The sequence below is a fragment of the Ovis canadensis genome, chromosome 10 (assembly GCF_042477335.2).
Source record: "Ovis canadensis isolate MfBH-ARS-UI-01 breed Bighorn chromosome 10, ARS-UI_OviCan_v2, whole genome shotgun sequence".
Taxonomy (NCBI): Eukaryota; Metazoa; Chordata; class Mammalia; order Artiodactyla; family Bovidae; genus Ovis; species Ovis canadensis.
Window position 1 is genome coordinate 15,862,032 of NC_091254.1, and position 17,254 is coordinate 15,879,285.

Consider the following 17,254-nt stretch of genomic DNA (forward strand, 5'->3'; position numbering starts at 1 on the left):
AAGTCACACAACACAGGTAAATGCAGCCTAAGAGTGAAAGCTTCTTTTCTCTTCTGAGTGTACTTCTGGAAGGGACCCCAACCCCATCCCTGCACTGAACAGCTCAGGAAGCTATAGCCATCCTGGGATCATACAGAGCTGAAGAATGAAGCTTATGTCATGGAAAGCAGAAATGAGATGAAAAGAATAAGGGTCAGGATCTTTCACGACAACTCTGAGTCAGTGAGTTAAACCAACGGAAACTCAATGTGCTTCTGGTAAGTGAAATAAGCCAGCACTTTAGTGTTTAACCAGTTAGAGCTGGGTTTTCTGTTATCTGCAACCAGATGCATCTTAAAAGATCCACTGCATGTTTTATAAGGAAGGGAATGCCTGTTTTTTGATTGAATTACATTAATAGACTGCTAAAATAACATATCCGAGTTTTGAATATATTTTTGCTGTCATGTTTAGCAGTGTTACCATACTAAGAACTGCTATTTGGGTTCAGGTTGTTTTGTTGAGAAATGTGGCAAACTGTGTCAGGCAGTTTATTCTATAATTACAGTGGCGCTTCAGTATGCTGTAACTGCCATTCTACAGGAGGCAATTAGTATGTGGTTAATATGAGATGAACAAGAAAAATAACATTCAGCAAATGAAACATAGAGCAAAACAATGTATTTAATAGTGCATTGGTTTTATTGATGGCAGAAGAAAAAATTCTTCCACTTGTAAAAGTTACTTTATTTAACTTTGTAATTTTCCCCCATTCTTTATGTGGGTTGAATTTTTTTTTTTCCCCTAAAATCTGCCTTTTAGTTCTCCAAATAATAATATCCACCATGTCTGCATCTTACTCCGAAGGGAAAGCAGGAGGTCTATCAACAGGTTCTGACCAGGATGATTCAGTCAAGAGCTCCTTTCTTCATAAAGACTCTATTTAAGAAGAGAAGAAGAGAGTGAAATTGGCACCTCAACTTGACTTCTTCATACATACACTGCTGAAACCTACCTGTAACTGTGAAGTGTTTATACAAATATCAATAGATCACAAGCAGAGCAAACTGGACATTGCTAATTTATAAACATAATTTCTATAAATCAGTACATAAACAAAAAGCAAAGTCTTTAAAAAATAATTTTTCCTTCTAGAAATGTTTAAAGTACATCTCTGTCACTGTTAGTCCCTCTATTGCTAGCACGTTGCTTCACAAATCTGGATTAACTGAGCAGAGTTTAACAGAGGGTGACCTAAAAAAGATGCAGTCTGCCACTGAATCACATCTACCCCCATCCTACCCACCTCCATTTCCCCTATGAACCTCTCTGAGCTGGTTCAGTCTCACAGGTAATTCACCTAAGCCTGTTGCTTCCCCTGCCTGCTCCCCACCTTTATCAGATGCCACTCTAGCAGATACGCTCTGGGTGGCAACAACAGAAAAGACTGAGAGACGTGGTGAGAGAGGCCCTATTTGCTCCAGTCCTGTTTCAGCTTCATGGTGGAAAGAAACTGGGTGGGCAGGGATGGGAAGCATTCCCATGGCTGCATTCAAATGGCTCATAAGTCCTCTGAGGTACTATTATTCTCACTATTATCGGGTACTATTTTCCTCACTATTATTCTCACAAGGATAATAGTACCCAAATCTCTATTTTCTAATCAGCAGACTATTTACTTCAGAGGACTTATGAGCCATTTGAATGCAGCCATGGGAATGCTTCCCGTTCCTGCCTACACAGTTTCTTTCCTCCATGAAGCTGAAACAGGACTGAAGCAAATAGGGCCTCTCTCACCACCTCTCTCAGCCTTCTCTGTTGTTGCCACCCAGAGCGTTTCTGCTAGAATGGCATCTGATAAAGGTGGGGAGCAGGCAGGGGAAGCCACAGGCTTAGTTAAATTACCCGTGAGACTGAACCAGCTCAGAGGGGTTCATATGATGCTGTGAAAGTGCAGCACTCAATATGCTAGCAAATTTGGAAAACTCAGCAGTGGCCACAGGACTGGAAAAGGTCAGTTTTCATTCCAATCCCAAAGAAAGGCAATGCCAAAGAATGCTCAAACTACCTCACAATTGCACTCATCTCACATGATAGTAAAGTAATGCTCAAAATTCTCCAAGCCAGGCTTCAGCAATACATGAACCATGAACTTCCAGATGTTCAAGCTGGTTTTAGAAAAGGCAGAGGAACCAGAGATCAAATTGACAACATCCGCTGGATCATGGAAAAAGCAAGAGAGTTCCAGAAAAACATCTATTTCTGCCCGATTGACTATGCCAAAGCCTTTGACTGTGTGGATCACAATAAACTGTGGAAAATTCTGAAAGAGATGGGAATATCAGAGCACCTGACCTGCCTCCTGAGAAACCTGTATGCAGGTCAGGAAGCAACAGTTAGAACTGGACATGGAACAGCAGACTGGTTCCAAATAGGAAAAGGAGTACATCAAGGCTGTATATTGTCACCCTGCTTGTTTAACTTATATGTAGAGTACATCATGAAAAACCCTGGGCTGGAAGAAGCACAAGCTGGAATCAAGATTGCCGGGAGAAATATCAATAACCTCAGATATGCAGATGACACCACCCTTATGGCAGAAAGTGAAGAGGAACTAAAAAGCCTCTTGATAAAAGTGAAAGAGGAGAGTGAAAAAGTTGGTTTAAAGCTCAACATTCAGAAAACGAAGATCATGGCATCCAGTCCCATCACTTCATGGGAAATAGATGGGGAAACAGTGGAAACAGTGTCAGACTTTATTTTGGGGGGCTCCAAAATCACTTCAGATGGTGATTGCAGCCATGAAATTAAAAGACGCTTACTCCTTGGAAGAAAAGTTATGACCAATCTAGACAGCATATTGAAAAGCAGAGACATTACTTTGCCAACAAAGGTCCGTCAAGTCAAGGCTATGGTTTTTCCTGTGGTCATGTATGGATGTGAGAGTTGGACTGTGAAGAAGGCTGAGTGCTGAAGAATTGATGCTTTTGAACTGTGGTGCTGGAGAAGACTCTTGAGAGTCTCTTGGACTGCAAGGAGATCCAACTAGTCCATTCTGGAGATGAGCCCTGGGATTTCTTTGGAGGGAATGATGCTAAAGCTGAAACTCCAGTACTTTGGCCACCTCATGCAAAGAGCTGACTCATTGGAAAAGACCCTGATGCTGGGAGGTATTGTGGGCAGGAGGAGAAGGGGATGACAGAGGATGAGATGGCTGGATGGCATCACTGACTCAATGGTCATGAATCTGAGTGAACTCCGGGAGTTGGTGATGGACAGGGAGGCCGGCATGCTGCGATTCATGCGGTCGCAAAGAGTCGGACACGACTGAGCGACTGAACTGAACTGAACTGATCCTCACATGATGACTCTTCTGCTGGCTTCATGGGGTTCTATAACATCTATCTTTATAGTGATCACTTCCCTGACCTTGATTTCAAAAATTATGTAAAAGGATGCTGGTCTAGATTGTCCGAAAAAAACACCCACAAACAAACAGAAAGCCATCTAAAAATACATCTTCTACTAGCTAAAAATGGGGTTAAAATCTGGACCTTGGGAAATAAAGAAGGTCATTATATTTATATAGTAATATATGCTTAGCTATTGGTTTCAAAGGGGCTTCCCTGGTGGCTCAGCAATAAAGAATCCACTTGCAATGCAGGAGACATGGGTTCAATCCCTGGGTCAGGAAGATCCCCTGGAGAGGGAAGTGGCAACCCAGTCCGGAATCTCATGGACAGAGGTGCCTCAAGGGCTACAGTGTACGAGATCACAAAAGAGTCGGACAACTAAACAACTATACTTAGTGATCAGCTTCAAGGTTTTGGTTAATATGTAAAACTATGAAGACTATTCTTTCATCAAAGAAACTAGAAGTGAAATTAACACTCAGTCACCATTCACTAAACCACTCTACATACTGAGCCTTAACCTCCATGGCAGTAGCGAACCTCCTCTGATATGTCAAAGTCTACACAGGTCTGCCACTTCTCTCTTTTCACAGTGAAACTTGAAGCTCTAATTACTCTTCAGCTAGACCAATGCAATAGCTTCCTAGATTCTTTCCCTTCTGGTGCTTAATACATCCTATATCCAACAGCAGTATTTCTTAAGCTTAATTTTGATCATATCATTCTTATTCAGAAGTTCGTGATAGCACTGAACACACCAAGGTCAAACTCTTAAGGAGTCTAAAGTGATACTCTTCTACCACCACCAGTAACGCTGTTTTGGTTCACACAATCTCTTGTAGCGACTGCCTCTTCCCTTCTTCAAATCTTCCTCAGCTTTTAGATTATCTTCAGAGGACTCTACCCTACCACGAAAGTGAAGCTTTAAAATTCATCTGTAAAACTAAATCAGTTCAGTTCAGTTGCTCAGTTGTGTCTGACTCTTTGTGACCCCATGGACTGTAGCATGCCAGGCCTCCCTGTCCATCGCCAACTCCTGGAGTTTACTCAAACTCATGTCCATAGAGTCGGTGGTGCCATCCAACCATCTCATCCTTTGTCATCCCTTTCTTCTCCCACCTTCAATCTTTCCCAGCATCAGGGTCTTTTCAAATGAGTCAGTTCCTCACATCAGGTGGCCAGAGTATTGTGAAAGAAAACTAAATCAACTTTACTTAAAACAAAAAAACAAAAAACTCTCTAAATCCTGCCGCTACTAACTGGTATCTAATTTCTAGGACACCAATCATGCCAGAAACCTTTTCAAAGGCACATAGTTTGGTCCCTTTCACTGGTTAAAGAACTATGGACACCCTATCCACAACTGCTCTTACTTCTAAGTTGTCTGTAATAATGACAAGTCCAGATAATACAGGTTTGGGCCCTCTCCTCCCTCAGGGCTTGGATCTAACTTGCCACCACTTGTTCTCAGACCTAGGCCTATTTCCCATGTGCTCTCTTGAGACCTGCTCCTCTCACTGAGTCCTAACTCCCAGGTATCCCTTGGTTTTGCTAATCACTGATATTGTCTTAGTACCAGCCTCAAGCAGAATCCAACTCCCTTTGAACCTCTGGGGAAGTATATGAATGTGTAGGGGTTGGGGGTTGGTGTAGGAGACTTGTAAAAAAACTCCTTAGGACAATCGAAGAATATGTAAATTACACATAAACAACTTTATCAAAATATACTGACTTAAAAAAACACTTACTAAGGAGCTACTATGGTATTCATCATCTAGCAAAGTACTCAAAACATAAAAAGAAAGACAACCATGAACTTAAAAAAAAAGTGATAAAAAGTTCATGTTTATATTTGCTGGAAATCAAGTCAAATGGTTGGATACAATATATACATTGTTTTTAAATGATTAAGTGAAATGGAAACTAGGAATGAGGAAATAATAAAGTATCTTTTCACTGAAGAAGAAAATAATATATTCAGTTGTGTGACAAAAGCAAAAAGTATAATCCTTGTTACTGAACTTCCCATTCAAAGAGAGTATATTTAATTCTACTTCATAATCTTCTGTAACAAATGTCTGAACCAAGTGCAACATGGAAACTTATATTACCATATATAAAATAGATAACCAATGGGAATTTGCTGGATGGCTCAGGAAACTCAAACAGGGGCTCTGTATTAATCTAAGGGGTGGGGTGGCAGGGGGGAGATGGGAGGGAGCTTCAAAAGGGAGGGGATATATGTATACTGTTGCAGTTTGACAGAAAACAACAAAATTCTGTAAAGTAATCATCCTTCAATAAAGAAAAATAAATTTTAAAGAATGAATAAGTAAAGTTTTTCAACTAAGATCACGTGTGTCGTGCTTAATTAATTAATTTTTAGGATACATTTTGCAGTGAGGTGTTTTTACTGATAACATTATGGGATTGTTCTCTGTGAAAATTAATTTTCTTACTGTGAGGATTTTCCATGTCAACAGTACAATCCAAAACAAGCATCTGGGAAAGATGAGAGTTTTAACTCAGGGTACATAGAGAACCATGAAGATTGTAATGTTTTAGTTGACTAGGAACAGCCTGCATTGTACACTCTGATACAAATAAGCTATGATTACCCCAGGGCTACCATTCATATTTTACTTTTAAGCAGTGTACTCTTTTTCAAAGGAAATTTTTGACGCAGCCCTAATGTAGAAAACATTAGGAACAGGTAATGGAAAAGGTCAGTTTTCATTCCAATCCCAAAGAAAGGCAATGCCAAAGAATGCTCAAACTACCTCACAATTGCACTCATCTCACACACTAGTAAAGTAATGCTCAGGAGGTCAGGTCAACTCTCTAGACCTGTAGATAGCAACTTCCAAATGTAGGATTGGGCCAGAGAAGAATTCTTCTGATAGTGAGACACTTACTGAATCTTAAAGGCTGAGGAAGAAACAGCTAGAAAAAGTGAGGGTGTAGATATAGGACCTTCTGGGCTGAAGGACCCTGATGCTGGGAAAGATTGAAGGCAAAAGGAGAAGAGGGTGGCAGAGGATGAGATGATTGGATGGCATCATCCACTTAACGGACATGAATGTGAGCAAACTCTGGGAGATAGTGAAGGCCAGGGAAGCCTGGCCTGCTGCAGTCCATGGGGTTGAAAAGAGTTGGACACAACTTAGCGACTGAAAAACAACAGGCTGAAGGAATATTATGACTGAAGAAAAATCATGGTTTATGAAAAGAAGTATAAGGAGTTGGTGTTTCTGGAGAATAAAGTGAGACTTAAGGATGGAGAGAGATGAAGCTTTATGGGAGAAAACGTGGACCAGATCAAAGATGGATGTGATGGGAATACCAGACCACCTGACCTGCCTCCTGAAATCTGTATGCAGGTCAAGAAGCAACAGTTATAACTGCACAAGAAACAACAGACTGATTCCAGATTGGGAAAGGAGTATGTCAAGGCTGTATATTGTCACCTTGCTTATTTAGTTATATGCAGAGTACATCATGAGAAATGCTGGGCTGGATGAAGCACAAGCTGGAATCAAGATTGCTGGGAGAAATAACAATAACCTCAGATATGCAGATGACACCACCCTTATGGCAGAAAGTGAAGAGGAACTAAAAAGCCTCTTGATGCAAGTGAAAGAGGAGAGTAAAAAAGTTGGCTTAAAGTTCAACATTCAGAAAACTAAGATTATGGCATCTGGTCGCATCACTTCATGTCAAATAGATGGAGAAACAGTGACAGAATTTATTTGTTTAGGCTCCAAAATCACTGCAGATGGTGACTGCAGCCAGGAAATTAAAAGCACTTGCTCCATGGAAGAAAAGTTATGACAAACCTAGACAGCATATTAAAAAGTAGAGACATTACTTTATCAACAAAGGTCCGTCTAGTAAGCTTTGGTTTTTCCAGTAGTCATGTGAGAGTTGGACTATAAAGAAGGCTGAGTGCCAAAGAACTGATGCTTTTGAACTGTGGTGTTGGAGAAGACTTTTGAGAGTCCCTTGGACTGCAAGGAGATCCGACCAGTCCATCCTAAAGGAGATCAGTCCTGAGTGTTCACTGGAAGGACTGATGCTGAAGGTGAGATTCCAATTACTTTGTCCACCTGATGCGAAGAACTGACTCACTAGAAATGACCCTGATGCTGGGAAAGATTGAGGGTGGGAGGAGAATGGGATGACAGAATGAGATGGTTGGATGGCATCCCCAATTCAATGAACATGAGTTTGAGTAAGCTCTGGGAGTTGGTGAAGGACTGGGAGGCCTGGCGTGCTGTAGTCCATGGGGTTACAAAGAGTCGGACACGACTGAGCGATTGAACTGGACTCTGGGTACTTCACGTATGTGGAATTGTACATGATTTCTCCTTTTGTAACTGACTTATTTCACTTGGCATAACATCTTCAAGTTTAATCCATGTGTAGCACATGTCAGAATTGCCTTCGTTTTTAAAGTTGAAGAATTCGCTAGCAATGCATGAGACCCGGGTTTGATCTCTGAACTGGAAGATCCCCTGGAATAAGGAATGGCAACCCACTCCAGTATTTTTGCCTGGAGAATTCCATGGACAGATGAGTGTGGCAGGCTACAGCCCATGGGATTGCCAAGAGTTGGACACGACTGAGCGGTAAAACTTAAGGCTGAAAAACACTCCATTGTGTGTATATACAATATTTTGTTTATTCATTCAGTCATTGACATTTAGGTTGCTTCTAACTTTTGGCTATTGTAAATAATGCTATGAAAATGGGTATACATATATCTGTCTTTTCCCTTAAAAAAAGAAAGTAATGCTCAAAATTCTCCAAGTCAGGCTTCAGCAATATGTGAACCGTGAAATTCCAGATGTTCAAGCTAGATTTAGAAAAGGCAGAGGAACCAGAGATCACATTGCCAACAACCACTGGATCATCAAAAAAGCAAGAGCACTCCAGAAAAACATCTACTTCTGCTTTATTGACTATGTCAAAGCCTTTGACTGTGTGAACCACAACAAACTCTGGAAAATTCTTAAAGAGATAGGGATACCAGACCACCTGACCTGCCTCTTGAGAAACCTTTATGCAGGTCAGGAAGCAACAGTTAGAACTGGACATGGAACAACAGACTGGTTCCAAACAGGAAAAGAAGTACATCAAGGCTGTATATTGTCACCCTGCTTATTTAACTTACATGCAGAATACATCATGAGAAACGCTGGGCTGGAAGAAGCACAAGCTGGAATCAAGATTGCTGGGAGAAATATCACTAACCTCAAATATGCAGATTACACGACCCTTATGGCAGAAAGTGAAGAAGAACTAAAGAGCCTCTTGGTGAAAATGAAAGAGGAGAGTGAAAAAGCTGGCTTAAAGCTCAACATTCAGAAAACCAGATCATGGCATCTGGTCCCATCACTTCATAGAAAATAGATGGGGAAACAGTGGTAACAGTGACAGACTTTATTTTGGGGGGGGGCCTCCAAAATCACTGCAGATGATGACTGCAGCCATGAAATTAAAAGATGCTCACTCCTTAGAAGGAAAGTTATGACCAACTTATCATATTAAAAAGCAGAGACATTATTTTGCCAACAAAGGTCCGTCGAGTCAAAGCTATGGTTTCTCCGGTGATCATGTATGAATGTGACAGTTGGACTATAAAGAAAGCAGAGAGCTGAAGAATTAATGCTTTTGAACTATGGTGTTGGAGAAGACTCTTGAGGAGTCCCTTGGACTGCAAGAAGATCCAACCAGTCCATCCTAAAGGAGATCAGTCCTGAATATTCACTGGAAGGACTGATGCTGAAGCTGAAACTCCAGTAATCTGGCCACCTGATGTGAAGAGTTGACTCATTTGAGAAGACCCTGATGCTAGCAAAGACTGAAGGCAGGAGGAGAAGGACAACAGAGGATGAGATGGCTGGATGGCATCACTGACTCAATGGACATGAGTTTGAGTAAACTTCAGGAGATGGTGATGGACAGGCAAGTCTGGCGGGCTGTAGTCCATGGGGTCGCAAAGAGTTGGACATGACTGAGCGACTGAACTGAACTGAACCGAATGTAGAAAACATGAAAGACACTAAAGAAGGGCCCAGAGGACTTACGAGTTCTACCATCGGCTGCACCCTTCCTCATCTCACATCTTCTCTCTACTCAGCCTTGCTTTCTCAGCGTCCTGCTGCTGCTGCTGCTGCTGCTAAGTCATTTCAGTCGTGTCCAACTCTGTGTAACCCCATAGATGACAGCCCACCAGGCTCCCCTATCCCTGGGATTCTCCAGGCAAGAACACTGGAGTGGGTTGCCATTTCCCTCTCCAATGCATGAAATTGAAAAGTGAAAGGGTAGTCGCTCAGTTGTGTCTGACTCTTCGCGTCCTAGAGTCCTGAATCTCCTGTCCTACAGTAATCGGGGGGTTGAGAACCTTTGGGTGCCTTTTAAAACCTGTTTTAAACAGTTCAGAAGACACTGGAAAGCTAACAGGGAAGTCTCAGTTTTCATTTACCTTAAATAAGATTTAATTATAAGCACACTGAGCTTATGTTAAAAGTGGATGCTTGACTGCGCACAATGTAATGTTGCTGATGTCCTTACGTGTACTTTGATTCTGCTTTGGTCAGTTCTTGCATGCTACAGAAAAATGCCCAAAGTCAAGAATTAGCTCTTCTGTGATACCATGAGCATATCTGTCTACTTGACGGTCTTGTAATAAGTGCAAAGAAAAACCAATAATAAAAGGGAGAAGGTGCTATCCTGGCTCACTGGGTAAATCAGAAGTCAAACAGCATTAGGCTTTTGCTCCAGGCAAACTATTACATAAGGGGAAAAGGGCTAGAAAATATAAGAAAATATTTCTTCACTTAGGATGACAACTAATTTTGAACCAATGAAAGAGCTTTGGGAAGCTGGAGAAGGTCTTGGAACAACAGTGTCCAGAAATATAACGTGAGACATAGGTGATTTTTAACTTTCTAGTAGTCACATTAAAAAGTAAAATTAAATAGGTGAAATTGATTGTAACTTTTTATTTAGCTCAATTTATTAAAATATTATCATTTTGACAGGCAATCAATATAAGTTACTGAGTTTTTTTCAAACTAAGTCTTTGAAATATGGTATTCATTCTTTATTTATAGCACATCTCAATTCAGGCTAGCTGCATTTCCAGTGCTAAACAGTCCTGGCTGCTGTGAGGAACTGAGAGAGTCACTGAGTAGGGGACACACACAATGTAGATAGCAGCTTTGTCGGAATGAACAGCTGAAATAAGGAATTGGGAACAATTTCTTAAAAATTCTCAGTAGTCTTTCTACTGAGAAGAGACTAAGAAAAAAGATATAAAGTCTAAAAGAGTGTTTATGTGATATATAGCAAAAGCTGTAATGTGAAAACTCTATGTATTAAAAGAAATATTCAAGAGTTCTGGCATAAGGAAAAAATGGAAATGTTACCAAAGACGGCAAAAGTATTTCTTTCTAAGAACGTACTAAGAAACAAGGTCTCTGTTCATCAAAATGAAATGCCTTAGATTGATCCCATAATTTGCTGACTTCTTTGTTACATCTTCCTTCATAGTGAAGATGATTTTAGTAACCTTCTTTCTGAAACTCTAGGATGAAAGAATCTGGATCGATAGCATACGGCTCCTAAATTACATCTCAATAAGCAGTAAGGCTGTCTTCACTGAATTTCTGAAGATATATATGAAACACTTCCTCTTTCTTAAAAAGGATGGAAATTAATCAAACAACAAAAAATAAACTCAGTTATCTAGGTTGATAAGTATCTAGTCCTTTGTTTTCTTTTATCTTTTTCCTACTTTCAAACTTATAGTCATTTCACTGATTGTCATCACCTTCAATAGGAAAGAGTTGGTATAGAGAAAAAAGGGGATTAAGGATAGCATCTATGGGGAAAGGTCTGGAGGAAAAGTAGTTTGTAACTATGGTATTATCGGTTCCAGACCACCACAATAAAGTGAATATTGTAACAAAGCAAGTCACACTAAGTTTTTGGTTTTCCAGTGCATGTAAAAATTTTATTCAGACTAAACTGCTGTCTAATGAGTGTGCAATAGCATTATGTCTAAGAACCAATGTACACACCTTAATTAAAAGTACTTTATTGCTAAAAAATGTTAACCATCACCTGAACCTTCAGTGAGTCATAACCATTTTGAAATACTAGCATCAAAGACGACTGATCATAGATCACCATAACAAATATAATAATGATTAAGTTTGAAATATTGTAAGGATTACCAAAATGTGACACAAATAAAGAAAGGGAGCAAACGTTGTTAGAAAAAATGGCACTGACAGACTTCCCTGACACTGTGTTGCCAGAAACTTTCAATTTGTAAAAAAATGCAAATATCTGTGAAGTGTAATCAGGAGAAGCACAATAAAATGAAGTATGCCTGTATGTTATCATGAAACATTAATAACTGTGCTTATATATTTAACATGAATAGCATCTTTCTGTACGTGGAAAGCTTCTCACAATGTCAAATGTACCTTGTTGCATTAGTTCCGAGCCCGGGGAGGCTGGTAGAACTGCTGAGTTGGTCGAGTGGATCGTCTTGGCTGGCCGTCACCTCCTCTACGGAATTCAAGAGTTTGGTCATAGGTGCCTTCTTCCTCCTGTTTGCAAAGAGTAGTGATTTAATATGTTCAAAACAGTTCCATGTTTCCTACGTTAAATACATTTTACAGTTTCCATTTTGCTATACCCTATTAAGCTGCCCTGGGATGTAAATTTGTCAACATTTATAATAGAGGACAGTAGGGAAAAAGAGGAAAAAGAAGGCAAGGACACTGTAAAAACTTTTGATTGTTGTTAATAGAAGAATGAAATTTATAGTGGTAAGGCCTGGTGTGCTGTGAGGGGGGTCGCAAAGTCAGACACGACTGAGCAACTGAACTGAACTGAACTGAACATGAGAATCAAATTTAATCTAGAAAAGGAAACCATTTCCACATAATATTATGGTTATCTCCCCAAGTGACATGACATGATGTGGTGAAAACATAGAAAAGCAACATTATAAGACAATTTTAATTGAATATTTGGGCTTCTGGGCATTTATCACGGACGGGGGTCTTGGCAAGATATGGAAAAGGGATTGAGGAGCCAGCTGGTAGTCCTCATCTGATGAAAGGTCCAACATCATTAAGAACCTTATATCTAGAGACAGGAAAAAATAATAGATTGGAATGAAGAGAGAAATATAATTTACATATAAAGAAAGCATGTGAGACACAGCAATCACCACAATAAGATACAAACTATTTTCTTCTCATCTTCTTTCTTACTAAGGGTATAGAACCAGCAGCTCAAAGAATAGCATGGATAAATTAGGATAAGCAAAATAAATAGCAGAAAGAGTATAATTAATAACAATATTTGAAAAGGACTTAGCAGCAACAGAAATGTAGCCAAAAGTCACACTGGTTTCTTACTGAGTGCTGCCACCCTGTTATTTTAGTGTTTTAAATTAATGCAGCTATGAAGTATGTTCCTTTTGGAGAGAGACAAAAAAAAATGGCTCTCTGAATTATCTGAGCACAATAATTTGCATGATTTAGGAAATTTATGCTATTACTTCCTCCTCCTCCTTACTTTATCACTGAATTTTTCATCCCCAAGGATAGCTTTCCTTTGACCCTAACACTAAATGGAGTTACATGAAAGACTGAGTTCTATTCTTTAATTCTTACAGATCAAACTATTGCAATTTTACTTGATGCAAGTAGAAAGATGCTAAGATAATCTGACCAAATCCTATTATTTAGAAATGATATTTAATATTTGGCATGAACAAATCCCTCATTAATAGGCATTATCCACAGTATTCTTAAGAAACATTTTTCCATTTTATATATAGGATACTGAAGTTCTGGAAAACTTTGTGACTTTGCCCTAATATTTCAAAGGTAAATCTGAGTTTTGATTCAGACACTGCTACTTTAAGTCTTAGTCTGCATGTAAAAGAAATAAACCATGAGCCAAAAATTAATGATCCCCCTTAAGGTACTATCATCACCTAAATAAGAGAATAAAGAAATCTGACAACATATCTAGCATAACTAACACAATAACATTTTACAGACAAACTTCCAGATTAGTTTTACATCCTCTATGTCCCTTTCACTAATAATTAACCTCAAAATGGCGAGAAGCATTAGATAAGCATTTATAATTTAGTAAAGCAATTAAAATACAGTAAGGAAAATTAAAGTATTCAGGAGAGAATTATTTTTTATTAATATGGTCACTGCTCTGAATGATTATTTTCAAATATTATAGCTAAATTTAAAAAGAAACTATTTATTTTTACGACATGTGAAGCTCTGCATATTAACTGAAAAGAATGAAAATATATTTGCTGCTGTAGCAGGTGAAGTAATTGTTTCAGGAATTAGAATGGCATATTATTATTCTCCACATCCAAAACTGTAGAATTGGTTAGGTCTAAAAATTTATACAGTTTACCAGTAAAATACAGTGTTAAAGGTAGGACACTACATTTGCTGAGTGAGCCAGAAATTTATATAATAAATATGGCACTGCTATTTGAAAAATTGTCTCTATCGTTTAAAAGATTCTCAGACTATACTAGCCAGAGCCAATTAAATGATTTTATAGAGATGACCAACCATGGTATTTCTTTCATTACTTGATGTCTTCACAATCATTTTATACAAAAAGGAAGCAAAAAATAAAATAGATTCTGATAGCTTGGTTCTCAGTTTTTATCAAAGGCACAATCTTGCTTTTTTAACTTTTAAATATTCCTCCCACAGAGTAGTTGGAGAAAAACTGGTTGCCCACAAAAATCACTTCATATAGTCTAGAGCTAGTAATTTTTAGCATTTAATGAGCAACGCTCTCCATAAAACACACAGATCAATTTAATAGATCAGTTTCTTTGGATGAAATTTATAACATTATCTTCTTTTATTTTAGTTTCATTAGTCTGTAACAGCTTTAAAACAAACAAACAAAAAAAAACAATTAATTTCATAGTTCATGACTATTTGAAAAAACATCTGACACTATTTTGAGCTGGTACATTCCTGGAAAGCTATCTGGTCTGTCCCCCTAGACTTGACAGACATGAAAATCTCTAAACCCAGAGAGGTGATTCTGCCAATTCACAGAGCTCACTAGAGGAAGAGTCTAGACCAGGACCATTTTATTTCTGACCTAGACAAGGCTCTTTAGAAGACTGGTGACAATTTTCATAAAAACAGAACTGACCCAGGCCATCTTCACTGAAGCTTTTGAGATTTAGAGCCATTTTATTGGAACTCACATTTTTGCTCACCTGAGCCATGCTATCAGATTTACCTGGTTTTAAAATACTTAATATTCAAAATGTACCCTCTTTTATGCCAATATTTAAACTGCTAAACATTACTCCTTTTAATGAAAAGATATATAATGTAATAGTCATTGTGACACCAACATGAATGAACTGATATTGTGAAAGGAAAAAAAGAGAGCACCAATGCAAAAAGGAGATGCACAACTTCACCTGTAAAACATGCACGACAGGTCACAACTACATCCTTCCTGCGTAGCACAAACTACATCTCAAATGAGAATATAGACAAATACATTCTTTCCTCATTTATAAATGAGCTGGTTTAGAAAAGTTCACTATAAATCAGTTACTTGGAACCTGGAACATACATCAGTAGGAGATGTGAAACACAAGTAAATACAGGTCAGGTTCTTTGCTCCACAAGTTAAGGTCTGTGCAGCTAGGCATGTAAACCAGTATTCTACAGAAGAGGGTGGTCCTGGACTCTCAGTTCTCTGACTGGTAGGGATTTCCCTGCTCCACCAGGGGGAGTGCGGGTGGGAAGCCAATGTCTAGAAACATTTTTGGTTGCTATACCTGAGGGGTGCTACTGGCAGTTAGGGGGTCGAGAGACATTTTTGGTTGTTACAAGCTGAAGGAGTAGGGTTAGGGGAGTTGTTACTAGGTCTAATAGGTAGAAGCTATTCTAAATATCCTGTAATGCATAGGACAGCCCATGCAACAAAGAATCAACCATTTCTAACATCAACAGTTGAGAAACCCTGGGCTAGGCAAAGGAGGAGGAAATTTCCTACTCCTAAGTGCCAGGGTAGCCTGGAAAATAACTATGAAATTCAGGAAGTTTGGGTTTACTACTCTTTCCCTTTTTTTTTTCTTTTTGATATTTCTTTTGCTTCTGTCTCTAATGCGTAAAAGCTGCCTTTATGGAACTTCTGTGATGAGAGCTCTATTTGCTGACAATACTTTGTTTTCTTTTGCTTCAGCAACAGGTTCATATTGACTTACTGAATTGCCTTATCTTAGATTACCATTTCTTCAGCATTTTCACACAGCCATAACTTTATTGGGAGAAAATGATTCTTGATTAATGGTGGGGGTAGGGAACAGGGATAGCAATTCTCTTCACAAGAAAAACTTACTAATACTCATGTCTAATAGCTATTTTGTGTGTAACTTAAAATAGTTTTTTCTAGTCTGTTCATTGTAACAATTTTCACAGCACACAAAAACACGTCAGCTTATGAAATATATACCAAGAGCCTCAAAAATAATTCCTGGACTCTGAGCATTTTGAACACTGAAATATTTTTTTTCCTTTAATAAGAAATTTATTTTAAAAATATATAGACATTTGGTTTTGTCTTTTGAACTGAAATATTAATAAGTACATGTCTCCTTGAGTGACTCACATATGAACTACTTTATGAATCTCTAGATTACCTTTACCTGTCTGGTTAGCTTGTGTAGTTAGTTTTCAGAAACAGAAACGATTTTAATAAAATACCTAAGCAAACAGTAACTTTAAAGACAAACCTGCTTTCCCAAAACATCACGTAATAAAGGCAAAATTAAAAGAAACAGTAAAAAGATCACTAGTTGCCAAGGGTTGTGGGGATGGAGGGATGAATACACAGAGCACAGATTTTCAGAGCAGTGAAACTACTCTTCATGATAATGTGATGGTAGATACAAGTCACTATACATTTGTGTAAACCCATTCAGTGTACACCATGAATGAATCCTAATGTAAACTAAGGACTCTGGAAACTATTGAGTTAATGTAGGTCTATCAGTTGTACCAAATGTACTCCTCTAGTGGGGGATGTTAGTAACTGGGAAAGGCTATGTATGTGTGGAGATGAAGAGTATATGGCAAATCCCATACCTTCTCACAGTTTTGTTGGGAGTCTAAAACTCCTCTAAAAAAGAAAGTCTTTAAAAAGAAAAAAAAAAAAAAAAAAGGGCTTTAAAGTAGGCCGCCTCAGTGGGATACTTTGTGCCTCATATATAGCTGATGTGGTAGATCCTTAATATTTGATGAAATATTTGTCAACCTGCCTTATTAAAATGGCTCATCTCAATCATGCAGACTCTTCCTGTGGTTATCAGTAACTAGAATATGAGAATTAAATTTCTTTCATCCTTGGGATGCCATGAGGAGTAATTAATGTATGAAAATCACTTTGAAGATTACTGAGCTTTCTGAATTGGCTCAAGGTTGTATTTAATTTTGATTATACCTCTTGGTTTCCACTGGAAAATTTTGACCTTTGATTTTACTTTTTAGTCCTAGTATTTAAAATAAAGTACTTCTGCTCCATTCAAAAACAAAAACAAAAAATCACACAATGGATTCCAAAAGTAGAACTTAAACTGTTTTAAGTAATCTATTTTAGATCAATTATACTAATATTCTATTAGAGTAACTTAAGATTGAATAACGGTTGAAGATTATAGGCAGCAGTTTTGCCTACAGAGGCCATATATCGTCATTAATGATGACTCTTAGTTTACCAATTATTCTTGTTTAAAAAATATATTCCATCAACAG

The 17,254-nt window shown here is 38.4% G+C and overlaps 1 protein-coding gene across 5 annotated transcripts in view; it reads right to left on the reverse strand.

Annotated features, from left to right (window-relative positions):
* Positions 1-662: 662 nt before the first annotated feature.
* The window catches only part of TDRD3 (tudor domain containing 3), a 231,369-nt gene continuing 214,777 nt past the window's right edge, over positions 663-17,254 (reverse strand). For all 5 annotated transcript variants that reach the window (XM_069602155.1, XM_069602153.1, XM_069602156.1 and 2 more), the window contains 2 exons: positions 11,891-12,016; positions 663-918 (listed from right to left, as the gene is read on the reverse strand). In XM_069602155.1, coding sequence (XP_069458256.1) covers positions 11,900-12,016 — 117 coding nt within the window. In that variant the 3' untranslated portion in view covers positions 663-918; positions 11,891-11,899. The remainder of the gene's footprint in view (positions 919-11,890; positions 12,017-17,254) is intronic.